The 27424-nt window shown below is 37.2% G+C and overlaps 1 protein-coding gene and 1 pseudogene across 1 annotated transcript; one reads left to right on the top strand and one right to left on the bottom strand.

The window, feature by feature from the left end:
* Positions 1-10554: 10554 nt before the first annotated feature.
* LOC107763348 (uncharacterized) lies at positions 10555-21051 on the bottom strand (annotated as a pseudogene).
* LOC142176589 (aluminum-activated malate transporter 7-like) lies at positions 14763-15206 on the top strand. The gene has a single exon (XM_075244593.1). It carries the CDS (start codon positions 14763-14765, stop codon positions 15204-15206), a length of 444 nt encoding a protein of 147 aa, XP_075100694.1.
* Positions 21052-27424: the final 6373 nt, after the last annotated feature.

Consider the following 27424-nt stretch of genomic DNA (forward strand, 5'->3'; position numbering starts at 1 on the left):
TTTATTTTATAACACGTTATCAGCACGAGACTCTGCCATCTCGAGCAAATATTTTGAAAGCATCTGAGATAAGAACTTTCTTTTCCTAAATAATGTCAAATATTTCTAAACTTGAATTTGTAGCCCTAGATATATCGGGCAAAAGCTACATATCTTGGGTACTTGATGCTGAAATTCATCTTGATGCGATGGGTCTGGCAGACACCATCAAAGACAAAAATCAGGCATCAAACCAAGACCGTGCCAAAACAATGATATTCCTACGTCTCACCATGATGAGGGTCTGAAAATGGAATATCTTACTGTTAAAGATCCAGTCATACTGTAGAATAATTTGAAAGATAGATATGACCACCTGAAGATGGTCGTTCTTCCACATGCACGATATGATTGGACTCATCTAAGACTACAAGATTTTAAATCTATCAGTGAGTATAATTCTGCTATGTTTAGAATTATTTCCCAATTGAAGTTATGTGGTGATAATATTACTAATCATGATATGTTGGAGAAAACTTTCACTACTTTTCATGCCTCGAATATGCTCCTGCAGCAGCAATATCGAGAGATGGGATTTAAAAAGTATTCTGAACTTATCTCACATCTTCTTATAGCCGAGCAACATAATGGGCTATTAATGAAAAATCATGAAAGCCGACCTACTGGTTCTTGTCCATTCCCCGAAGTGAATGAGACGAACTTCCACCAAGCTAAACGTGGAAAAGGTCGTGGCCCCAGTCGTGGTCATGGTCGTGGTCGGGAAAGAAACTCTAATCATGGTAATAATAATGCACCAAAGAACACTCCTCACCACCAGCAGTGGAAAAGGAAGGAACAAAAGCATGAAGCGGTGCAAGCACCAAATGCAGAAAATGTATGTTATAGATGTGGAGAAAAAGGGCACTGGTCACGTACCTGTCGTACGCCAAAGCACCTGGTTGAGCTTTATTAAGCCTCCCTAAAGAAGACAGAGAAAAATGCTGAAGCAAATTTTATTTCTGAAGATAATTTAGACTTCATGCATTTGGATGTAACTGATTACCTTGCACTCCCAGAAGGAGAAACAAGTCATGTAATCGGTGTTGAATCTATAGAAATGTAAATATTTTAATTTTTGTTGTTTGTAATAGATAGTATGGTTATGTAATTGTTGTACATAAAGAAAAAATTATGATTTGATAATGATGTTTACTATAATATATCTTATTTATGTCATTTTGAAGAATATGGATAATATTATTAGATCAACTTAAACTCTAGCAGAGTTTGCAAGAAATATACAACCACCAGAAGTAGTTATATTTCATATATCTCATTGTAATTATATTTTGTTAACCACCAGAAGTGGTATATGTCTATGATCACCAGAAGTGATAATTTAGGCTTTCTATGGTTACAATTGAAGATAAGCTACATAAATATTCTCTATATTAAATGCACGCCTTGATTTGCTCCTGAAGTAGTAAATATTTTAAAAGAGGTTGAGGCATCACAATTTGATGTGATTAATGCGCATTCAGATAATTATGTTCGATTTCCTGAAGGATGAGAACTTTTGATAATATTAATCCATTCCGTGAAGTGAATATGACAATACTAATAAGTCGGGTAAATATGAACGCGCTCTTGATGTGAATACATTACAATTCACCTCCAGAAGAGTTAATATAATTGAGAGAATATATACTCAATATTTCGTATTTTAAATTTGCTCCTGACGAAGTAACACAATTGAAATTGCCTCCTGAAGTGGAAAAATATTATGAAGAGGAGTTTTCGTGTGCTTAAACAATTGTTTTACATTGTTTATTTGATTGTGATTTTCTCTCATGACACCAGCAGTGTCTGAGCAATATTTGATAGTACAAAATGTATCAACAACTCCTGAAGAGCTAAATGTTTGCCTAAAGAATACATGACACCAGTAGTGCCAGATAAATATTAGATTGTGGATAATAAATGAAGGCTCTCGAAGAGCTTATATACAAATATGTCATTCATATTATATGATTATGGTCAAAACATATGTTGTAGTAAACCTGAAGTTTACTAATACAAATGACTATCATATTGAGACTACAAATGATTGGAAGATTGATAATCTTCATGTTTCCACAATCATAGGGGGTAAAATAATATGTATGTGAGAAGTTACCCACCTTATTCTTTAATTTGTACTATATCATGTATCACAGTAAACCAAAAGTTTACTAAAGCAAAAGTTTATGACATAGTAAACTAGAAGTTTACTAAGAGATAGCACATGACATGATAAACTTGAAGTTTTCATTTGCCATTTTTAAATGAGCTATTTGAGAATTCAGATAAGCATATACTAAAGAACTAGAAGATTCTTCAGAAATTCTCATGTGTTGCTTGTTCTCATAATGAATTGATTATACCAGCTAAAGTTGGGACTAAGACCCCTGATTCTGAAATATATAAAAGGTGAATATGGGCCCGTTCACCTATCATGTGAACCACTTATAGGTGCATATATGAGATGGTTACATGTGTAATTATTGTCAACCTGCAGTTTGGCATTTGGAATTGCTTTTCTCGATTAAGAGCAAAATTTTCAGCTTATGAAATCAAGACAGTTCATGTTGATAATGCTGGTTTATATCCAAGCTGGTTTAGCATTGAATACCTCCTATTAATGGCTAAACCATTGCTTATGAGAACAAAGCTTCATGTGTTGGTCTAAGATTTTCTAAATTGCATATAGCAGCATTTGTATGCATCAGATCAACAATATATGATAAGTTCTCCCTTCACAATTGGTTTAGGATCAGAAACCAAATATTTTTACTATCTTTTGTTGTGTGATATATGATTAATTTCTCTACCATAATACACAAAGATATGTTTCCCAAAGATGATTGGGGATATATGTTAGTTTTTCTAACATTTGGGGGATGGAATAAACAGTTGAAAAATACGTTATATGAATCGAATTATCATGATCCTCACTTAGACGATAATTCAAGTCGAATGCCAGAAGCATTTGCTGATCCAAAATTAAATATCATATTTCAGCTGCAAATGCTCCTATTAAAATTAAAGTCCCTGAAGGATAGAGTTTATTGTACGCATGAAGCGTGGTAGACCAATCGGTTCCAAAGGTAACAATCCTTGAAAAATAGTAGGAGCTAATGATCAAAATGATCATAATGAGGAGGAAATAAGATCTAGAAGAGCCCACGACATAACATTTCATGAAACTCCCGAAAAAGTTCAGGTACCTGAAAATAAAGAAAGTGATGAGATCTCCACAAGTTATGTCGCTTCGGAACTGACACAAAATGATCGTCGACGATATATTTAATACAATATAGTGCACAATATTGTAAAAGATTGTGAGGATCGGACTAGCAGTCCAGACACTTGAAGATGTCATACCATTTAGATACAAGTCTTAACCTATATGACTTATTTGACTAAATCTATATGAAGATCCTTGAAGGATTGAAAATGCCCGAAGCATATAATTTAAAGTCTTGAGAAATGTACTCGATCAAATTATAAAGATCTTTGTACGGTTTAAAGCAATCTGTGCGCGTGTGGTATAATCGCCTCAGTAAATATTTGCTGAAAGAAAGTTACATAAATTATGTTATTTCTCCATGTATTTTTATAAAGAAAATGTCATCAAAATTTGTTACACTTTCTGTTTATGTTGGTGACATAAATCTTATTCAAACTCCGGAAGAGCTCCAAGAGGGTCTTAAAAATACTTTTACATGGACAAAGTGTACTCATTAAGTACACCAATGAATATTCAATCATTTGAAGTGAATAAGGATCCGTTCCAACCTCTAGAAGAGGATGAGGAGCTCCTTGGTCCTGAAATACTCTATTTCGGTGTAGATGGTGCACTTATTTATCTTGCTAATGCTAACAAAAGTGGTGCAGATCGTATTGGTAATGCAGATGCAGGTTATTTATCCGATACCCATAAAGCTCGATTTCAGATCGGCAAGCAGAGAGTGCATATGATTGAGATCAGTGATTCATTCGAGAAACATGTGGGTTGGAATGTGATAAAAGACCCACAATATTATACAAAGGCAATGTTTCATGCATAGAACTATTAAAGGGAGGATTTATAAAAGGAGATAGCACGAACAACATTTCACCAGAATTATTCTACATACATGATCTTCAGGAAAATTGTGACATTGGTGTGCATCAAATTAGTTCAAGTGACAATCCAACAGATTGTCTTTACCAACATCAATTTTTGAGAATATGGTATACAAGATTCGAATGAAGAGACTCAAATATTTGAAATAAGGTTTTCTTCAGGGGGAGTAAAAGCGCGCTGTACTCTTTTTCCCTTACTAAGGTTTTTCTCACAGGGTTTTCCTTATAAGGTTTTTGATGAGGCAGCCAACAATGCGTATTACTAAATATGTGTACTCTTTTTCCTTCACTAGAATTTTTTCCCACGTGGTTTTTCCTAGTAAGGTTTTAATGAGGCACATTATCTTTTAATGAACATCCAAGGTGGAGTGTTATAAATATATTATATTATGGATGTTCATTTAGTACTCCGTTGTAAATAAACTTTCTGAAGAAGCTTATCCATATGAGACTCCACCGTAAATATGTTTATCTATTTAAGTACTCTATTGGAAATAAGCTTCCTGAAGAAGCTTATCACTTCGATACCCGGTTATGGATAAATATTACCCCCGGTAGAAGATTATCCATACCGGGTATAATAAGCTTATCCTTTCAGTACCCAGTTATGGATAAATATTACCCCCGGTAGAAGATTATCCATACCGGGTATAATAAGCTTATCCTTTCAGTACCCAGTTATGAATAAATATTATCCCCGGTAGAAGATTATCCATATCGGGTATAATAAGCTTATCCTTTCAGTACCCAGTTATGGATAAACATTACCCCCGGTAAAAGATTATCCATATCGGGTATAATAAGCTTATCCTTTCAGTACTCTGTTATGGATAAACATTGCTCTCAGTAGAAGATTATCCATATCTGGTATAGTAGCAGTTTACACAACAACTTTCTTTTTTCTATAAATAGAAGAGATTTCAGTTCATTATGTACATCAATTTGAATTCAAATAATATATCAATTTCTCTCTATACTTGTCTTTACTTTATAGTCTTTATTTTATAACATATTTCTGCTTTTACTCTTTTTTTGATTCTCTATAAAGCGACTCTTTTCATCTGAATCAGCAGCATCTTTTTTTCTCATCCCCTAATTCTTCTAATTGGGACCCACTTTTGAAAAGCCGCCAAACTTTTCGGCTTTGCTACCGTTTTTCTAATTTCCTTTTTTGGGTTTTTCTATTTCTTGTGGATGGAATTGCAAGTTGGGCCAAAATGTTGGATACTACAAAGCGTGCTCAACCAACAAACTGACTTTTTTTTTCAAGAGAAAACTTTTAAATTTAATAATTGGAAAAAGGTTGATATTTACTCATGTACTATATACTCCCTCCGTTTCAATTTATGTGAACCTATTTCCTTTTTGGTTCGTGCCAAAAAGAATGACCCCTTTTCTTATTTGGAAACAATTTATATTTATGCAATGATTTATAGCCACACAAAATATTTGTGCCTCATTTTACACCACAAGTTCAAAAGTCTTCTCTCTTTTCTTAAACTCCGTGACCAATCAAATGGGTTCACATAAATTGAAACGGAGGGAGTACTTGGAATTGCTGAATATTGTTTTGTTAATTTTTTTTCTATTCATGTTTTCCCATTCATAAATTGTCTTGTATTTACTTTTATTATTAACATATCTTCATCTTAAAAATGGATGGATTTCATGTATCGAAAAATTTCGAGAAAAAAAGTCCAAATGCTACCCTCAACTTTCGATTATTGTTTAGAATTATCTTCAATACACTTTGTTTGCGCAAGTAACTGAACTTTTATTAAGCAAGAAAATGCATGTGTATTTTATTTCCTTTTGTGAGGCAAGAACATAGCTGGAAGGGGGCATTCATCTTACCTTCCCATAATAATGATTGGCCGGAATCCAACCTTCTAAACAAAAAAATTGTAAACTAACAATTAAATGATCGGTTATATAGCCTTTACTAAGTTCATGGTGGCTCAAATGTTATCTTTGCTGCCTTGAGTTGGCGGATTCTGAAGGAGGCAACTTCCCATTTGTCCAATTTCAATAGTCCTCTCACTTGTCTCGGTAAATCACTAAACTGATTGAAGATGATGTTCCTTCTATGTATATGGCTCATTGTTGATAGCTTATCCGCAACTCCGTTTGCTTCTCGGTAGCAGTGTTTTGGAACAATTTCTTTGATTTTCATTAGTTGTTTGATTTGACTTACTGCCTGCATTATTCTCCAAGTTATTTCACCTTCCTCCTTGACGCAGGCTATGAGTAGTGCTGAATCTGTCTCCGCAATAATTCTGCTCAAGCCCATTTGCACACAGTACTTGAGCCCCAATAGCATGGCTTTACCCTCCGATTCGTTGCTTGTTCCATTTTTCAGAAAGCATGAGTATGCTAAGACGAAATTTCCAGAACTATCTCTTATAATTCCTCCTGCTCCACTGTTCCCTTCTTGGTAGCTTCCGTCGCTATTTAGCTTATAGGACATTGGTGGTGGTTTCACCCATCTCACCAGCTTGCTAGTTCTATGCACCATAGGTTGATCAATGAGTTTTTGTAACTGATCCCATGAGAGCTGCTGTTGTATATTTTCGAACTTTTGTCTAACTACCTCTACTAGATTTGCAGCTATAAGCTTTTCGGATTACCTGCTCAGTGGTGCTTCTCCCCCATACTTTGAGGCACATCTGGATCTCCATAGCTGCCACGTTATGATTGCAGGTAATACCCTAGCCATGAAGGTTGTCACCAGATTCATATGTCTGTGGTTCCACCATTGGAGAAGTATCTAGCGGTACTATTGGTTTCCAACTTGTAGACCGAACGAGGCAGCAAATGTTTTCCAAGATATCTTGAGCATATGTACCCTCCTAGATTAGATGTGCTGAGGTTTCTAGTATTGTTGAGGTTGGAGTGCAACAATAGCACCTTGGTTGGATGGTGTAACCAAGTTTTGCTATTTTCTCATCTGTGGGCATTTATTGTGTAGCGCCCTCCATGTCACGAAGACCATTTTTGAATCGATGAAAGCAACTTCTTTTCTTTGCCTTAGTAGATCCCAAGCTGTGGCTACAGAAAACTGCCCATTGCTACTTTCAGTTCATACTACTTTATCCTGAATTTCAGGGTAGAGCACTGTTTGTTGTTCCTCTAAAAAATTTCTTATAGCTGTTGAGACCTCTATCACCAATTCTTCCATTTGTCATTCGACCTCAACCAGTACTTCATTGAGCTTGACATCATTGGGGTTGACTCCAGCTGGTAGGAGACTAAAGAGGGCCCCTTGTTTAGTCCAATTGTCGGACCAAAAGGATATGTTCCCTTGCCCAGATATCCACACCATGCTTTGTTCTATTTCCAGCTTAATGTCACACATTGCCTTCCAACTCTGCGACTGACCTGCACGCCATTGTAAGGCTAGTGGGTGTCTTCTTTTGCAATATTTTTCAATCATGAAGCTTCTCCATAGAGAGTTCCCTGCTCGCAAGTTCCACCATGTGTTTTCTATGAATGCCGAGCAAATGTCTTGGAGTCTTCTAATTTGAACTCCCCCTTCACTATATGGTTGACATAGTGTCTTCCATGCGATCCAGTGGTGCCTATCTTTCCCATCCGTTCCTCTTCATGGGAATCGCTTGAAGGACATGTCGAATGAGTATAGCCTTACCTCCAGGAGAAAGAAATTTATTTTGCCATCCTTTTACTCTGCTAGTTACTTTATTGATCATCTTGGAGAAATAGGCTATCTTTTGTCTCCATACGAATAATGGACATACCAGTTATTTGACTGGGAATTGTTTGTGTTGCATTTCTGTAATGGAGGAAATCCTTCTTATTCTGCCTGAGGGTATTCCCGGAGCCACCATGAAACAACTCTTACTTTTACTAATCTGCTGGCCTAAAATTTTTCATATTTTGTCACAAGTCTTCATAACTAGACTCACTGTCTTCTTTTTGCCGCTAACAAATAGTATCATGTCGTCCGCAAATGCTAGATGATTGACTTGCGGCCCTTGCCTTGGAATGTAGAAACCTGTGAATCTTCTATTCTCATAGAGGTTATTCAGCATATTGGATAACAGCTTGACACTTAGAACAAATAATGATGGCGATATAGGGTCGCCTTGTCTCAAGCCATTCTCTGATGTGAAGAAACCATGCCTTGGGCCATTTATAATTAATGAATACTAGTTGCTTGATATGTGTCTGTGGATCATGTTAATCCATACCTCTGAGAAGACCAATTTCTCCATTAGTTTATACAGGTAAGGCCAAACAACTCTTTCATATGCCTTTGCCATATCAAGTTTCAGCACATTTTTACCTTGGGTTGGTTTTCGTATTCCTTTAAGTATCTCTTGTGCCAACATTATATTTTCAGAGATTAGTCTACCTCTGATAAAACCTGATTGGTTGCTAGATATAATTTTTGGCAGCAATTGAGACAGTCTTGTATTCAACATATTAGCCAAGATCTTGCTTGACACATTGCACAAGCTGATTGGTCTTAGGTCTGTTAGGTGTTGTGGGAGTTCAGTTTTTGGTATCATCACCAAGCATGTGTGTGAGAAGAACCTAGGGATAGCATCCCCTTCAAAGAAGGCCACCACAAAGTCATACACATCATTTTGAACTATTTGCCACCATGTTTGGTAGGATAAGGCACCAATGCCATCTGGGCCTGGGGCACTCTATGCGCTAAAGGAGAATACTGCTTGTTTCACTTCTTCTAGGTCTGGCACTGCTATGAGCATAAAAGTATCATCCTCTATAATCCGAGTTGTTATGTTGTCTAGAGCTGAGAAATTATTTGAAGCACTATGATGACTGAAAATTCTCTGGAAGTGCTCTATAGCAGCATCTGCAATTTCCTGGCTCCCTTCTATCCACTTTCCATTGGCGTCCTGTATTCTTTGAATATTCAGCCTTTTCCTTCTCCCCTTTATAGTGTTGTAGAAATAAGCTGCGTTTCTATCTCCATCTTTTAGCCAATTGTCCTTAGCCTTCTGTCTAAGGACTGCCTCTTGAAGCTTGAGAAATTGGAGGTAATTTGCTTTGCACTTATTCAACTCTGCTCTCTTTTCTGCCGAGTGATCCAAATATAACTCCTTTTCAAGCTCCGCAATGTGTTTCTCTAGTCTCTTTCGTTCCTCGTATATGTCTCCAAACACTTCTCTGGACCACGTACTTAGTTTTTGGCATGTCCTCTTGAGTTTTTGATAAAGTTTCCACATGGCATTGCCGTCTACTGGCTCCTTCCATACTTCTTGGACCACTTTTTTGAAGTTTTCATGCTTGGACCATAAGTCTAGGAATTTAAAGTATTTAGGTCCCCCGTTATCAGATGATTTTAGAGTAATTAGCAGTGGCACATGATCCGAGCTCAGTCTAGCTAGATGTTGGACCGTTGTTTCATTAAATATATCGAACCATTCTGAGTTTATGAGCAACCTATCCAGCCTCATCTAGATTGTTTTTGGGAAGCCTCTATTGTCACTACAGGTATAAATGTTCCCTGAATATCCTGCGTTTTGAAGTCCACAATCTTTTATGCAGTTTATGAAATCTATGCTTTTGTTGATTCTAAAAGATTTGCCCTTTTTTTCTCTTCTGCCTCAAGTATCACATTAAAGTATCCCATTACACCCTAAGGGCCTTGAATTCTATGTCCCCAGTTTCTCAAGTCATCCCATAGCTGTCTCCTTTCTTCTCTTGTACATTTTGCATATACTATAGTAATATGAATTGGGGTAGGATTCATCGGTAATGTAACTTTACACGTGACATGTTGTTCTTCATATTCCAAAATATCTAGTTGTATGTCAGACGTCCAGAATAACCAAATTTTGTTATTGCAGTTGTAAAAATAATGGTGCATTCCCAGCCGAAATGGAAACACTACAAAAAAAAATAGCGTTTATGGACGACCGTATTCCGTCGCTAAATCAATGTTTTTTGTTGCTAAATTTGTTTAGTGACGGAATAGCGACAGATTCAAGTTGGTCCCTAAAATCCTCGTTGCTAGGCTTATAGCAACGAAAAATACGAAACCGTCGCAGAATTAGCGACGGAGTAGCGACGACATATTTTTGTAGCAAAGTTTAGCGAGGGAAATATCCGTCGCTATAGAGCTTGTTTCTGTCGCTATTTTGATGTCTTTCGTCGCTGCAATACATAATAAAATTTGTCGTTTGTTCTTATAGCAACGAAATTGTCCGTTGCTAGCCGTGTTATAGATAATTGTCCCTGCTTTTTGCAATAAAAACCTTTTGTTGCCAATTCGTCGCAAGATTTAATTTTACGCGATAATTTTAGCTACGGAACATATCTGTCACTGATTTATTTTTACTATATTGCTGATTTTTTAAAATTCTTTTTATTTATTATTTTAAATGTACTCTGTTCAAACATATTATATAAACTATTAAATACACTTAATAAAAAGTCACTGATATTAATATAAATTCCAAGGTCCAAAATATATAGCATAATGCATATAACAGTATCATTAAGTACAAAAAATCCACAAGGACGAACAATAATGTCCAAACAAAGTAAGCTAACTACGTTGGGCTGGAGAGTTACAGTCATCATCAGAACCCAATGCGTGAAGCTCATCAATGTTAGCAGCAGTAGAAGATGTTGGAACTGTAGTTTCCATATCAGTATTTGGCTGATGCGAGGGTAAGGAAACTAATTCGCGTACCCGCTCAACGATTACAGGAACTATATGATCTGTCAGTGCAGGAATCAATCGCATCACTAACTCATCCAGATTTCCTGTCGGTGTTGATTGAGAATTTGGAGGTGTTGTTGACGATGTAGCATCAGATCCACGAGAGCCATGAAGATTTGGCCCGTAGAAGCATTTTGCTTGCGATCCAAGACCATATACTCTTTTTTTCTTTTCTCCTCCCGCGGCTTGATAATATGCTTTACACTGATCAATATCAGATTGAGTTTGTGTTTGTTATTGTAATATCTCCTGATATTTTTCCTGTAGAAGAGTTAATAAGAACATTCAATTTACAAAAAAAAAAATGAAAGTAAAGTCAATTAAAAAGTTATCTTACATGTACGATTCGTGATTTCTCAGTAACAAAAGATTTTCCATCATTACCATGTGTATGGACGTGCAAATGCAACTCATTTGGTGTTGGATCTCGACCCTTTTTAACAGCCTATACAAAAATTATTCAATTAAGAAGATAGAGAAACAAAAGGGTACACTAAGCGAATCTCGATCAACCTGAAGTTTGCTAAGGAGTTGAACGCTAAAAAGAGTGTGTGCAAGGCACAAAAGAATAAAAGAAATAGTTTCAACATATATATAGTAATAGCAAAAATTATTTTACACCATCAGTTAAAATGACAACAATTAACAAAAGCCAATAAGATTTTTTTAATCCGTGCCCAGTCAAATGAGTTCAAGTAAATTGAAACGGAGGGATTATCTTGGTTCTTGATGTGTTATGTAGTTACACCTTTTTCTTCATTATACACAGAGGTAATGAAAGGATTGTGTTCCAAGAAGTATGCAAAGCAGAAACAGTTTGAATATTCAGAGGACAAAATGACACAGATATTACATCCTAAGGTAGTTGTTCATCAGGACAAGGTGAATATTAATCCTTCAAATTTCACAAACTTAATTTCCTTTGTATTTCAAAGAAAGAACATGTTTGTTTACTTCAAATAGCTGATTAAATTTTCAGGTAATTAACCACGAAAAACATCGAAAGTCTATAGGTGCAAAATCAAGAGCTTGACATCCCTCATTGCAGAGCATATCTGAGAGCATATATGAGGCTGCAGACTGGTTTGTGATACCAAATAAATGCTTATAAGCTTATAGACTTATTTTAGCAATGGAAAATTTTACCGAACCACCAAATGTTAGTCAAATGACAGTTAGCAGCCAACCCTGAACTAACGTAAGTATACCAAATAAATACTTATAAGACCTTTTCAACTTTTCCCAATTTCTATCAACTTTATATTTCAAAGAGTACACACCAAGATCTAATTTAAAAATACACCCCTTATCTAGAGTATTTATAGTATCTACTAAGTTAATTCTCTTTTATATTTTTTCTTCTTAGTTCTATTTTCCAGTTTAGACTAAAGTCAGTATCTATATATTGACTTCAAATTGGAGTGAAAATATAGAAACTAAATTATTCTTTAAATACCATTATCTGACATTTTCCAAAACCAAGATTTTAGTAGCTGTTTAGCTTTTGGCTGAAGACAAAAGGCTTTTAAAATGAGCTGACTTAAGTGTTTCAACCAACTTAACAGGCAAATATAAAAGACAATGCAGAACTAGCTTAAGAACATGAGTATCTACTCAACAACACACCTAATAGTATCATGATCAAAGAGCCGGGAAAGTTACTTAGTTAAATTGTTCAATATGGATTAGGAAATGACTGGCAGCTCAAAATCTAAAAAGAACTCAATAAAAAAAAGGGAGCAGTAAATGTATAAAGAAAAATATGGAAGATTCTATCAAATGAGCTATGGATCAGAACACTATCATTACTCAAAACAGCTTTGATAAATTGATGGAGGAGGGAGGAAGATAAAGGAAATAATGATGATAGACATAAAAAATTATATAAACTAGTATAGGTACTAAATAATAAAGGGATGGAACTAAAGAAGTTACTAGTGAGGCATCTATGCAAGAGAACATATACCCTTTCATTCCTACATACAGGAAATGCTTTAATGATTTTGACAGAATCGAGTGATGTCATATGATTAGATAATTCAGTGGAAAAAAAGTCAGTGAATTCAGATATCGAAATTACTTCAAATCCTAAAAATACTTTCAAAACAAACATTTGATAGTAAAATGCATGAAAAGAATATTGCCAATATTACATTTTATAGAAATATATTGAGAAGATGTTTTTGTAGGAAATTTTAAGAGTAAAAGGCCTTCATAGTAAAAGCATGAAACACTCTTATCAGTTTTGTCTTCTGCTTAATATTCTTGTGAAACTTGACTGTCTGTTTTGATTCTATCAACTATTTGGTATTATGGTATCTCCTCGATCAGAAGTTTCATTGGTAATTTCATGTTTAACACAGCTCGGACAATATTATTGGTATATTTGGAGGAGAAAACTATGAGGAGAAGTTATTGATATCCCACAACAACCTAAGTGGTGAATATATTTCCACATTAAGGTATGAACATATATAAGTTCTTTTCAAGTTCATATATGTACCCTTTTCTTGTAAAATATAGAATCCACTTTTGGAACAGAGGAATCTGGGGTTGCAAGTGAACATGCACACAGTACAAATCCAGGGAAAAGTTATAAATACACTTACAAGTCTCTTGCGATGCTCCCCAACACTGATAGAGCCACATGTATGAGTCCCAGTGGCAATTTCGCTCCCACCACAATGATTTTTTGCATTTATTTCTGACTTTTCAACACACTTAGGATGTTTCCAAAGTCTCGACCAACTTTCCCACACATTATTTGGAATAGTGTCCGGTTGAACCATATTTGCTTTTAGTTTGTTAACAAAATCACTGTATATTCTTGCTGCCCTACGCTCCCATTGGATCTGCACCGCACTATCAATTGAAGAATCCCAGTAGAAAGCCTTCTGAAATAATTTTATAAAGTAATAACATTAATAAGTTACATATAAAAGTTAATATACTTTCAAAATCTAATTGTGATGGATTATACCTTGAATTCTCCAAAATAATTATTTTTAACTCATTTGATTTTTCTAGTTGAATCCATTAGGATCAAGTTCATTCTTGAAAGACGTAGTTATAAACTCAGAACATTCATATGAAGGCTCTAACCTGAACAAATTAGAAGACATTATTTAAAGGAATACCATGTATCAATAACAATATACCAAAAGTAATAGTACAAGTATGGACTAACCCTGTAGGAGAAATAGTAAGAAGCGTCCGCGGTCGGCGGGTACTGCTACACTCAGTTTCGCCTATTATGTTGCTTTGAGAAGATGTACCCTCGCCTATTGTGTTGCTCTGATTAGGGGTATTTGGAGATGGTTCCAAATTAATAGTTGGGGTACTACCATGGCCTGATGTTTGAATAGGTGGCGTACTACTAGGACCTAATGTTTGAACTTGATTGATGTGATCCGGTCCACCTGAGGAACTCGTACCACCTTGTTGAGGATTGATTGTGGGAATGGGAACAGTAGGCATATTTTCACGAGTAGAAAAATTACCCCTAACTGAAGATTTACCTACACGGCCTGCACTACCTCGACCTCTACCTCGAGGCATATTTCCAATTGCTCCTTTTCTTGGGCTGCAATGGGCTGCTCCAACTTAACCTGAGTAGTATAGTCTCTGAAAATTCAAACAAGCAGAATCTAAGTTACAGAAAATTCAAGCAAGCAGAAGCTAAGCTAGTATGAAAGCTTATAAAATTCAAACAAGCAGAAGCTAAGTTATAGAAAATTCAAGCAAGCAGAAGCTAAGCTGGTATGAAAGCTTATAAAATTCAAACAAGCAGAAGCTAAGTTACAGAAGCTAACTTACTGAAAATTCAAACAAGCAGAAGCTAAGTTACAGAAGCTAAGCTAGTATGAAAGCTTATAAAATTCAACAAAATGCAGAGAGATACATGGTGACTCCATTGCAGGCACCTGAAGAGATCAAGGGAATGATCAAGGAAACAACAATAAAAATGAGCATAGAATCTGGGAAAGCACTAAAAGAACTAGCACATTCTATAAAAACAATGACTTCTCCCTTGTCAGCTAATAAACATGTCTCAAACGCCAAAACAGCAGCCAAGAACCTGAAATCACTTCTCATATTAGGTTTCTGGGAAGATATTAACTTACTAGAAGTCATACTAGTGGCTGTAGTTGCATCAATACTAACCGATATCGTCATTTGTGTCGAAGAAATTGCTGATTCTGTTAATGAGCTTGCTTCTTTATCTCATTTTAGCAGCAAAGAAACAAAGGTAGATTCATCAAAAAAATTCAATATTGAAGCAACACAAAGTAGAAAAATACATGCTACAAACGTGGTATTCGATTCACAACACAATGTAAGCTAGAAGAGTACTATACCATTTATATTACTACAAACGTGGTATTCAATTCGATTCTCTATAGATTATACTACAAAATAGATATATGACTTATAACATACCACACAGATTACTAAAAAACCAAAATTCAATAAAAATATAGTAGTGCATTATCAACACACTAGTCATCATCTGTTTCTTCTTCAAACTCTTCCTCATCATCCTCCTCATTTTCATCCTCAGTTTCATACTCGTCTTCTGAAGATTCTTCTTCGAACTCTTGATTCTCTATCAATAGTCCATCATTAATGGGTTCAACCATTTCAATTATATCCCCATTTGGATCATGTAAGATTATATCTCATCAGTGGTGAAATTCATATCTATCAAATGGACTTCAACTTCTTCAACTTGGAATGGAAGAGTTGGTTCTAGAGTTGATGTTATTGCCTCATCAGGAAGTTCTATAACATCCCGAGGTTTAACTTTCAAAATAGCTACCCAATCATCCTTGTCCTTTTTCGTGCTAGGATAAGGCACATAACACACTTGAGTTGCTTGCATCGCAAGAATAAAAGGTTCGTACTTGTTAAAATGACGATGATGGTTCACATCGACTAGTTTGTATTGGTTATGCTCTTTGACACCAACATTCACAGTTGGATCAAACCATTCACACTTGAATAATACAATTTGCTTTAAAGGTTCTTCGTGGTATTCCAGTTGTATAATCTCTTGTATCCGTCCATAATAGTCACCAACATTGGATCCGAGATACAAACTCCAATATTAATTGTTGATCTTGCACTACCATGACATTCCGTGTGAAATTTATATCCATTAACAAAATACACCGGATAACATTTTGCGCTTATTAATGGTCCATGAACAAGACTACACAAGAATTGGTTCTCAACGTGGTTGCATCGAACCTATTTCAAATAATTTATAAGACTTGGTTAAATATAACAAGCCAATTTAAGTACATAATTTCTTAAAAGATAATGATTTTTATAGTCTTACATATTCTTTGAACCATATAGCAAAACACATTTCGAGACTCTCATTTATTTGATCCTGAGATAGGTTGGAGAATTCTTCTTGCAACCGTTGTATGTACATACTTCATTGCAACAAAATAAGTTAAATACATACTCAAAATATATGGATATATTTATTATTATTAAAAAAATGATACCTTACAAACGGCTCAACCTCTACACAATTTAGTAGAATATAAGTTTGGGCTGCCTTGATTTCTTCGAGGGACAAACTTCTCTTTTTTCCTTCTCTCCATAGTCGGCCTGGATGGGTGAATATTGATAAATTTCCTTCAAGATCTTCCATAACACCACCATCATCATTAAGGGCCACATTATGATTACGTGTCATGACATGAGGTTCAAAATAATGAAAAAACAATTGTGTTGATTCCATCATCAAGTATGCTTCGCAAATTGAACCCTCGACACTAGCTTTATTCCCTATCATTTTTTAAGAGTTTGAAGGTACCTATACAAGTAAATGGATAGACCATTAAATTTATAAAGTCATGTGTATCATATTTGTCATAATAAGAGCATAAAAAGGTCATAACCTCTCAAAAGGATACATCTATCGATATTGTACAGGTTCAACAATCCTTGCTTCATATGGTAGGTGTACATGCACATGTTCCATTGAGTTAAAGAATCTAGGAGGAAATATACACTCCAACTTATACAAGATCTGTGGGATGCCTGCCTCTAATCTCTCCATGTCCACCACTCGAAGAACAATCGAGGTGAGATCCTTAAAAAATAAGCTCAATTCCGTAAGTGCTTGCCACACGTTACTAGGAAATAGCTCAGAAAGGCAATAGGCATTAATCGTTGCATGAACACATGGCAATCATGACTTTTCATACCAAATAATTTATACTTGTCTGTGTCTAGGCTCCGACTCAAATTCGAAACATACCCATTTGGAAACTTCACATTTTCCAACCAATTGAACAAGGCAATTTTTTGATTCTTCTCTATTGTATATGCAGCTTTGGGATAGCTTCCATCAATAGGATTCTTTTCCAATTACGGTCGATCGTAGTAGTTTACCATATCTTCACGTGCCTTTGGATTGTCTTTTGTTTTGCCATCAACATTAAGAACTGTGTTAAATACATTATCAAAGACGTTCTTCTCAATATGCATAACATCGAGATTATGGCGGATCATGTTAGAGCTCCAATAAGGCAAATCCCAAAAAATGCTTCTCTTTTTCCATCCACAACACCTATAAATTCTCCCATTAACTTCTTCTGCATCTAGCTCAGTTACTTTTCTCAGTCCCAACTCACAAATTTGGTTCAAGATTTCCTCTCCTGTCCTAAGGGGTGGTGGTAGCCTTCTAACAGTCTGACCTTTATGAAAGATTTTACGATCTCTCCTAAACGGATATTTTGGTCAAGAAACATTCTATGACTGTCAAACCAAGTTGTTTTCCCACCATGACATAATCTGAAGGATTGTGCTTCCTCCATAAAATAAGGACATGCTAAGTTACCGACAATACTCCATCCAGATAACATAGAATATGCTGGAAAGTCATTGATTGTCCACATCAAAGCGGCCCTTAATTGAAAATTTTGTTTTTTTGAGATGTCAAATGCTTCTACACCCGTCTCCGACAACCAGGTCAATTCCTTTATTAAAGGTTGTAGATAAACATCAATTTTTGTTTAGGGTTGTTTGGCCCTGGAATAATGACAGTTAAGAATATGTACGCCTCTTTCATACACATCCCTGGAGGCAAATTGTATGGAGTGACAATCACTGACCATGATGAGTATTTCCTCCCTGAATGACCAAAGGGTTGAAAACCATCAGTACATAATCCCAACCTCACATTTCTTGGTTCAGCAGCAAAAAAAGGATGAGTTTCATTGAAATGCTTCCAAGCCTCAGAGTCTGATGGATGACGCATTACTCCATCCTCTTGTTTGTGCTCATGATGCCATCTCATATCAGTGGTTGTAGCATGAGATGCATATAATCTCTGTAATCTAGGAATCAAAGGAAAATAATACATTGTTTTGTAAGGGATTAATTTCCTCTTACGAGAACCGAAATGACGTTTGTACCTCTAGTGGCCACAAAACTTGCAAGATGTGAGGTCCTCATCTTCACCCCAATACAACATACATCCAAAATTACAACAATCAATCTTTTCAACTGGCAAACCCAAGCTACGCACTAGCTTCTTGGTCTCGTAATAGTTATCAAGCATTGTGTTATCTTCTAGTAAAGCCTCTTTCAACAATTGCATCATTTGGTTATAACCTCTTTGTGATAAAGTATTCTCCATTTTAATATTTAACATCCCGGAAACCACTGCGAGTTGAGAGAGGGAAGAACCAGGGTATAATTTTGCATCAGTGGCCTGTAGCAAATCATAAAACCTTTGGCACTCAAGATTTGGCTCCTCCTCCATTGAAGGATTAGGCTCCGCCTCCATTGAAGGATTAGGCTCTGCCTCCATTGAAGGTTCATAAGAATGAGACGACTTAGGTTCAATATTATTATAAGAATGCCAGCTCAAACCATGGCCAAAATTGGGTCCAGCTGCATCCAAGACCATTTGTCGATATGGATTCTCATATCCCAATTCAGGTTGAGCGCCACCATGCAAATCACAACTAGAAGACATCTCACCGGTCACATCTTTTTCTCCTTGATACTTCCAAAGAAAATAGTTCTCAACAAATCCATACCGATAAAGGTGCAATTTAACAGTTTCAACATCCATGTATTTAATGTTGTGACATTTTTTACATGGACAACTAACATTGTCACCACTCATGCGATTGCGCTGAGAACAAGCAAACTGGAGAAACTTGTTCACACCAGTTATAAAACTTGAATTAATACCCTCTCGGCCATCCAACCTTTTGTACATCCAATCACGCTCTAGATTGTCCATGTTCCTATTTAATATTAAAATAAACAAGAAGTTGTTAAAGCTTGTTAAAGCTGCAGGGGGTATAAAAGTAGGTGCAACAGCTGCTGCTATGACTGCTGCAACAACTGCTGCCAATTCAGGATCAAACTGCAGCAATTGAAGGCTTTTCAGCAAGAAGTGAAAGTGTTTGAATAAATGTTATCATTGATTTGATTAAACTTGTACTTGAAGGCATATATTACAGAAAGTTCTTTCAAAGAACTCACATTGCTCAAAATCTCAAGACTATATTGCACTTGTTTTATCTTAAATGGTGGAAAATCGCTTTCATCCCAAACAGAGATGTTTGATCCTAACCTATCTAAGTGCAATGACTAATTACGGACTGCACTACTCATCTATAGAAAAACAAAACTTTCAATTACAAGCAGCAGAATCATATACCTTCTGCCAATCAAAGCCATATTTTACCAAGTACTACAATTCCACTATTATGTAACACAATGTGCAAACGTAGAAATATTCAACAACAACAACAAACTCAATGTAATCCCACAGCTCAAGAAACAGTGAAAACAACAGAAATATTCACATTGTCCCTTAATATATGGAAAAACAGTATTTTGTTGTATGAAGTTTTTGAAGTGAAAATGGTGGTGTTTAAATAAAGGGAGGTGATAGTAGGAAAAAAAAAGAAGGTCTTTAATTCTACCATTGTGTTAAATCGCTGGACAGAGGGTGACACATATAGGTGTTCCTGTGTCCTTTTATGGCACTTAATGTTAAAGAGTTAAAAATACTTGAAGTATATTTCTTTCCTTTTCAACACTTTTTCATAACATACATGATAATCCTTAAAAAACTGCATTGGTTCTATCATGGAAAAACATATATTCTCAATTTTTCAGCATTTCTGTTAAGCATTTCCTTACTCTTAAGGTTAGTGACAATTTGAAACTAACTCAAAATCAGCTGGACAGAGAACCACAGCTCCCAAATCTTAGCAAATCTTTGAGTAAGGTACTCTTATATTACTAGCAAACAGTACATCACTCTGAAAAGTATCATGGTATTACATTTTACAACATATGACTCAAGAGATATCAATTCAAATGCAAGAAATAACAGATCAAACTGGACATAAATCATTAGTTACAGTAACAACTCAGCTAAAAGGTGCAGATTTCAGATGCATTTATGATGACAATGCAGCCAATTAAGGCAAACAATGACAACAACATTTACTTGCCCTTTAACTGGTCAGGATCAAGCTAGCATAAAAACAGAGTAAACATCAGGAGAAGTTTGAAATCTCTCATAGAAATTTACTGCAATTCCTTAAGATTGAAGAGGAAGACCATGCGCGGATAAGAAATATTTTGACTTAGGATAATCACACAGAAGAAAGAAGAACTACTGCTATATGAATACAAATAATTGAATTTACAAAAGAACAGGAATAAGGTAGTAAGTACTGCACAAAGAAGCTTACCTTATCAAGGACATGCAATCCTTAAAATCAACGCACGACTTCGAGTTTCAGAATTCTACAAACACATGACTTCGAATTTCAGAGATTCGCAGCAAAAAATTGTAGTTTCAAAGGTTTTCTTCTATTTTTCAGATAGGTATAAAAAAATCACTTTTTAACACAAGAAAAGTAACGAAATTGTCAAAGATTTGACACTTAATTTGTCAAATATCAGAAGAAAGCAAGCCCATACCTCTGAGAACAAAACCCCTTTGCAAAAATAGGAAACCCTTGACTGAAAACCTACGCTGCTGAGGTCTCAGCCTTTGTTGAGGATCGTCGACTGAAAAAATGGAGGTGCTGAAGTCTCAGTGTTTGTGCCTTCGAAGAAGAGAAAGAGAAGAAATAGGAAGAACAATGGAGAAATTAGGGTGTTTGTGCCCTAATGGTTAGGAAGGTCTTTTACCTAGGATAATTTAATTTTGGGGACGGAAATTTAACGATGGAATAGCGACGGACCGAAATTCTATCACAAATAGTAATTAATGAAATTATATTTTAGGAAATTAGCGACGGAATATTTTGTCGCAGATAACTTTCGAATGCCTTGATAAGTAAAATGAATTCTGCGATGGATTATTGGACGTTAAATCCGTCGCTAAGTTTCAATATTTTTGTCACCCAGTATTCGTCGCTAAAATAAAGGTGCTAATATTTAGCGCCAATTTTAGCGAGGAATTTAAGTTTTTGTTGCTAATCCGTCGCTATATTTGGTACAAATTATCTTCTAGCTTATTTGGTGATAAAATACAAATTTCATCGCTAATCCATCATTATTTAGCTACAGAATATTGCTTGTCACTATATTCCATCGTTAAACACTGTTCTTTTTGTAGTGAAACCTTTTAATTTTTGCTGATCTGACTTTAGGTTCTTGTAAAGCTATAAGTGGAAGTTTGTATTGGTTTTGAAGTGTTTTAAGCCTCTCTGAAGCTTGTTGGGACCTCATGCCCCTTATGTTCCATGACAGTGTATTAATCATGGGACACATTTAGGGTGGAGGTCTTTGACCCCTTTTTTCTACTTGTTTGTGTTTGATGATGCCCACTGACTTTGTCCACCAAGACCTTGTGTTTCCTAGGGGATAGATTGTTAAGCTGAGATATTCTATTCTGGACATTGGACATTGTATTTTCTCCAGCTTCGAAGTTTAGCCCTGTGTGGTCTTCTCATATTTTTGTCATCTGATCTGACTTTGTCATCTTCATCATTTTGTTGTGATGGATTTGGATCCTGAGTGTTTGGTACCATGTCCGTGTCAACTTCATTATTTGTTCTGCCTAGCCCCCTGTATCCACCTATGCCACCAGAGATATGCGTTAGGGACTTCCCTGGTGAGTGAGTGTACTTCAATAGGAATTATGTATTGAGCTTGTGCTCTCCTTGTTCTCCTCTAACCTCAACTGGTTTGAGGTTTAGCATTGGAAAAGGTTTGCTTTCTAGATTATTGTCTTCTTTATCCCACTCAAGTAGGCTTTGGGATGGGATCTTTGATCTATGTTTTCTCCTCTTCCCTATGGTGATTTTTCTTACTTGATCTTCTGTCACATTGAGGAGTTTTGTTGTTTCAATAAGGTCGTGTTCCTTTTCCTCTTCCAGAACAATCTCCTTGTGCTTTTTAGCCTTCGCAGACCTTTTTTTTGCACCTGTTTTAAGAGTTATGTTCTTTTCCTTCTTTGCCTTCTTCCTCTTTGACTTCTTTGTTATGCCTTTGCCCGATTTCTTCTATTTTATTCTCATCTATTGTGTTATCTAGTACCATGTGGTACTGCTCTGCCTCATCTTCCTCTGGCCTAGAATCCTGAGTCATTGGTTCTTCATGTAAGGCTTTTGGTCTTACTTGCTTTGTATTCTTAGTGACTTGTGTATTGCTTGGTAAGTTCAGCTGCTTTTTGTTGGATTCTTGTGTGCCTTTTCTTGCTATTTTATTCTTCTTGACCTCTATCCATTCCCCCTCTCCATTTTTTGTATGTCTCTCTGTTGGTCTTTCCTTTACCACACCGGATGAGCCTGCTTCTTCTTCTTTCTTATGTTGGTTCCTGCATTGCTCGTATGAATTTCCTTTCTTTCTACAATAGTAGCAGAATTCTGGGACACTTTCATACCGTATGATTTGATTGAAGGTGTCAAATTCACCATTGTTATCTATTAGTACAACTTGAATTTCCTTAATCCTTGGTTTGGTCAGGTCAAACTCCACACGAGCATTCGTCGTAGTAGGCCTTGTGCGCGCCACAGTGGCTTTGTCTAGGGCAATCAGGGGACCTATTGGTTCCAAGATTCGTTCCATCGCTGCCCAGGCATGGTAGTGCCACGACAGTTCTGGTTACTTAACCCAAACCGGGGCTAGGTTCGATTCCAAATCCGCTTTGAATTTCCTAGTCCATCTATCAATTCGCATGACCATTTCATAAAGCAACATCGATGATTTTGCATATAATCGATTGAAATCATCTTCATCTGCAAAATCAATGAACACATGCCTCCAATCATATGCCTCGATTTTTATAGTACTCTGCAGCGGGAAAATTCTCTTGAACTCATCCCTAATTTTGTCAATTTGAGGGCGTGTTCGAGAAAACGTTCCCACTATTGTCAATATGCACTTCTCTGCTAATAGCTCGTCTTCTTCCTTAGAGAAGATAACCTTAGCCTTCCTGTCTATGAATTCATATGGCCTATGATCCAGTTGCAATCCTTTTTTCCCCCTCCGTTCGTGGCAGCCTCAATTCCCGCCAAGTAGCTTGTCTTGGTAAGAAAACCATACGCAGTTGGGTTGGTGAGTGCTAATTGCACCCTTTGCTGGCTACCCGCCATCGGATTGTTGATCGGATTCATGGTGAAAGACTTGATTTTGGGTATTAGAGTTTTTTGATAGAGAGAATTTTGTGATAGTGTTAAATTGAATGAAATTTATCATAAAGTATATTCTGAAAATTGATTAAGCTTAATATTTTGTTAATATAAAGATTTTTTTATGAGAGAAAAAATGAATGGCACATTCAAATTCAAAATAATCGGCTACGAGTTCAAAAGTTTATAGTTAGATGTATTGGTCCCTTCTTGATGCATTTTATTACGTCATAAGATAATAAAATGTAAACTTCGTGCGTATTTCTTTCATGTGTAATTCTTTTGATATTGTAAAGTTTATTTTTTTATTTACTTTGAGAAAGAAACAAAATTTACCTCTAGTTTGACTTTTTCTAATATTATTAGGGGTGAGCATTCGGGTAATTCGGATTGAATATAATAATTCAATTAAGATTTTTGATTTTTCGATTGAAGAAATAACAATCCAAATCCAATTCAAATAAGCTCGGATTGGATCGGATTTTTTAAGTTTAGATTCGGATTAATTGGTTTGGATATTTCTGATTTTTGGTTTTGCACCTATAAGTTAAGATGTTTCTTCTTCTTACAAAAATGAACATCCAAATGATGTATTCATGTTAAATTGCCTCAAAAGTTTCTCATTCTCACCGCAATCATTCAAATAAAATATTCAAGTAATGAATAATCATAAAAAATATGCAGTAAATACATTGATAAGGCCGATAAGAATTACCAATAGTAAAATCATGTCCAATATAAAGTATTTGTATGCGGTGAAAACCGGGGGACCACTTTTCCCCCCTCGACAAGATATTTCGAAGAGTGACCCCGGAGTCACGGGACCTCGAGACGGACATCTCACTCATATCCCGCCGATCCCCAGCCAAGAATAAACGATTAACTAGAGGCCCCACGAGCGCAAGGATCCCACGAGGAATGCACCTGGGGTCGACCAAATCTCCTCAAGTGATCCGACGCCAGCCCTCACAAGACGTGAAGCCAACAGACTGTCACATCTCATCCCCTTTTTGTCATATCAAAAGATCCCGTACTAAGTTTGGGCATCCCCTTTTCTAGAAAAAAAGGATCATTAATAGTTTGTAAGGCGGAGCTCCATTTATCCATTAAAGCAATAATATCTCTCTCTCTCTCTTTCTCTTAAACTATTTGTCTCCATCGACCTCGAGGGCACCCTAATATTTATTGTCGCTTAACTTGTTCTTCGTTGTATAGCTCAACTTTGACCGTAAAGAATCTCACTTAATTGCATTTCTACTTGTTATCCCCTCCCCGACTACCCCCGATTAATTCGATCTCGGCGCAAACCTCGGCCTCGAGGACCCATCGATTTGCTCCATTCTCGGGCAGTGGACCCCTTTGGTTTGCTTACTGCTTCGTTTTAGCTCACCTCTTATCTTTATACTTAGTATTTCTCAGCATCAACTGCTCTAACAACTAGCTCGGGAATAGATCACATATTCTTAGATTCACATTTACAAATCTAATTGTTGTTACCATTTTCACGATAAACAGTTTGGTGCCCACCGTGGGGCTAAAAATAATAGTGATTATTTTATTGCTAGTTTTTGTCATACAAACACGTGATATCTTTCACGCTTCTCTTGTTCAAGGTCCTTTGATTTCAGGCTAAAATGTCCGGTTCGATAAACGGAGCCGAAAACAACAACCTCGAGAATCACGGGGAAAATGGTGTGGCTGTCTCGGCCGCTGGAGCGCCTCCACCGAACCCTGATATCGCCCCCGGACGGATCCTAGCAGACGCAGATTCACAGGACGCACAACAAGACGACGAAACCTCTCACACTAACATGAGCGTAAGGCACAACGACCAACAGGAAGCACAAAAAATCCCAGCCCAGGAAGAATAAGAGGTTAGTCTTCACGTCATCTTCGAGATGTTGCAGGCACAATAGCTGGCCATCGCTCAGCTGCAAAGCAACCCGATGACCCCCAGCACAGCTGCACTAGAGACCGCCCCCCTGCCGAACAAATACTCGAAAGGTTAAGCAACAACGGATCGATGGCCGATCCTGCCATCGTAAAAATGCTCGAGGACCTCACCAAAAGAAATGAATCAAGAGAAAAATGATTATGACCAACAATAAAAAGGTCGAAACCTACAACTCCAGGGTCGATCAGATCCCCAGCGCACCCCCGATCCTTAAAGTCTTGGATTCAGAGAAGTTCATTCAAAGGCCATTCCCCGAAGAAGCAGCCAAGAAACCCATCCCAAAAAAATTCAGAATGTCGGAACTCCCTAAGTACAACGGCACCTCCGAACCTAACAAACACGTTACTGCCTATACCTGCACGGTAAAAGGCAACGACATAAAAAACGACGAGATCGAGTCTGTATTGTTGAAAAAATTCGGAGAAACGCTTTCAAAAGGGGCCATGATGTGGTATCACAACTTGTCTCCCAACTCCATAGATTCATTCGCCATGCTAGCAGATTCCTTCATAAAAGCACACGCCGGAGCCATCAAGGTTGCAACAAGGAAATCCGACATTTTCAAAATCAAGCAGAGGGAGAATGAGATGTTGCGAGAGTTTGTATCCCGCTTCCAGATGGAACGAATGGAGATACTGCCAGTCTTTGACGATTGGGCAGTGCAGGCCTTCACTCAAGGCCTCAACGAACGAAGCTCAATGGCCTCAAAACAACTAAAATAGAATTTAATCGAATACCCGGCAATAAACTGGTCGTATGTTCAAAACCGATACCAATCGAAAATCAGGGCTGAGGATAACCAGTTGGGAGCCCCTTCAGGCTCGGTATATCCTAACAGACTCCTGGCAAAGGAGATGAAACCAAACAAAGAAAGATATCAACCATACCTCGAAGATAGAAGAAACGCCCCACGGCGCAGCTTACCCCGCAACGACCGAAGGATAGATCGAGGACAGGACCCTCGAGGGTTCATTAATAGAACTAGGTTCGATCAGAACGTGGCACCAACGAACACGCCCCATTTATCAGAGTACAACTTCAGCATCGACATATCAGACATCGTGTTCGCTATCAGCAAAATCAGGGATGCCAAGTGGCCCAGACCAATGCAGTCAGATCCGTCGCAGAGGAATTACAACTTAGTTTGTGAGTTCCACAATACACACGGTCACAGAACCAAGGATACCCACCAATTACGAGAAGAAGTGGCCCGACTACTCAACAAAGGTCACCTTCGGGAATTCCTCAGTGATCGAGCCAAAAATCATTTCCGGGACAGGGAGGCGACCAAGAAAAATGAGGCAAACGAGCCACAACACGTCATCCAAATGATCGTGGGAGGTGCCGATACCCCGCAGGAGCCCATGATGAGGAAAACAAAAATATCCATCACTAGGAAAAAATGAACTCGGAGATATATCCCCAAAGACGTCCTCACATTCAGCAAGGAAGACACTGAGGCTCTATCCTAACCCCACAACGACGCCCTGGTAATCTCTTTCCTTGTAAATTCTTTTCAGATAAAACTTTTACTAGTGGATCCAGGTAGCTCAGCCAATATCATTAGGTCAAAAGTGATAGAACAGCTCGGACTAGCTGAACGGGTCATACCCACCGCTCGGGTCCTTAATGGGTTCAACATGGCAAGCGAGACAACGAAAGGGGAGATCATCCTCCCAATCATCGTGGCCGACATGCCCCTAGATACCAAATTCCATGTCATCGAAGGAGATATGAGATACAACGCCTTGTTTGGGCGACCATGGATACACTACATGTGAGCGGTACCATCCACCCTCCATCAAATGATAAAATTCTCAACAAAGGATGGGATCAAAACCGTCTATGGGGAACAACATGCAGCAAGGGAAATGTTCGCCATACATGACATGCCACCGGCGCCAATACCTCCGTTCCCGAAGGGGCCAACGGGTGGATCAGACCCCGGCCCCGGCCGGGTCTGACAACGCA

This window comes from Nicotiana tabacum, chromosome 3 (genome assembly GCF_000715075.1).
Source record: "Nicotiana tabacum cultivar K326 chromosome 3, ASM71507v2, whole genome shotgun sequence".
Taxonomy (NCBI): domain Eukaryota; kingdom Viridiplantae; phylum Streptophyta; class Magnoliopsida; order Solanales; family Solanaceae; genus Nicotiana; species Nicotiana tabacum.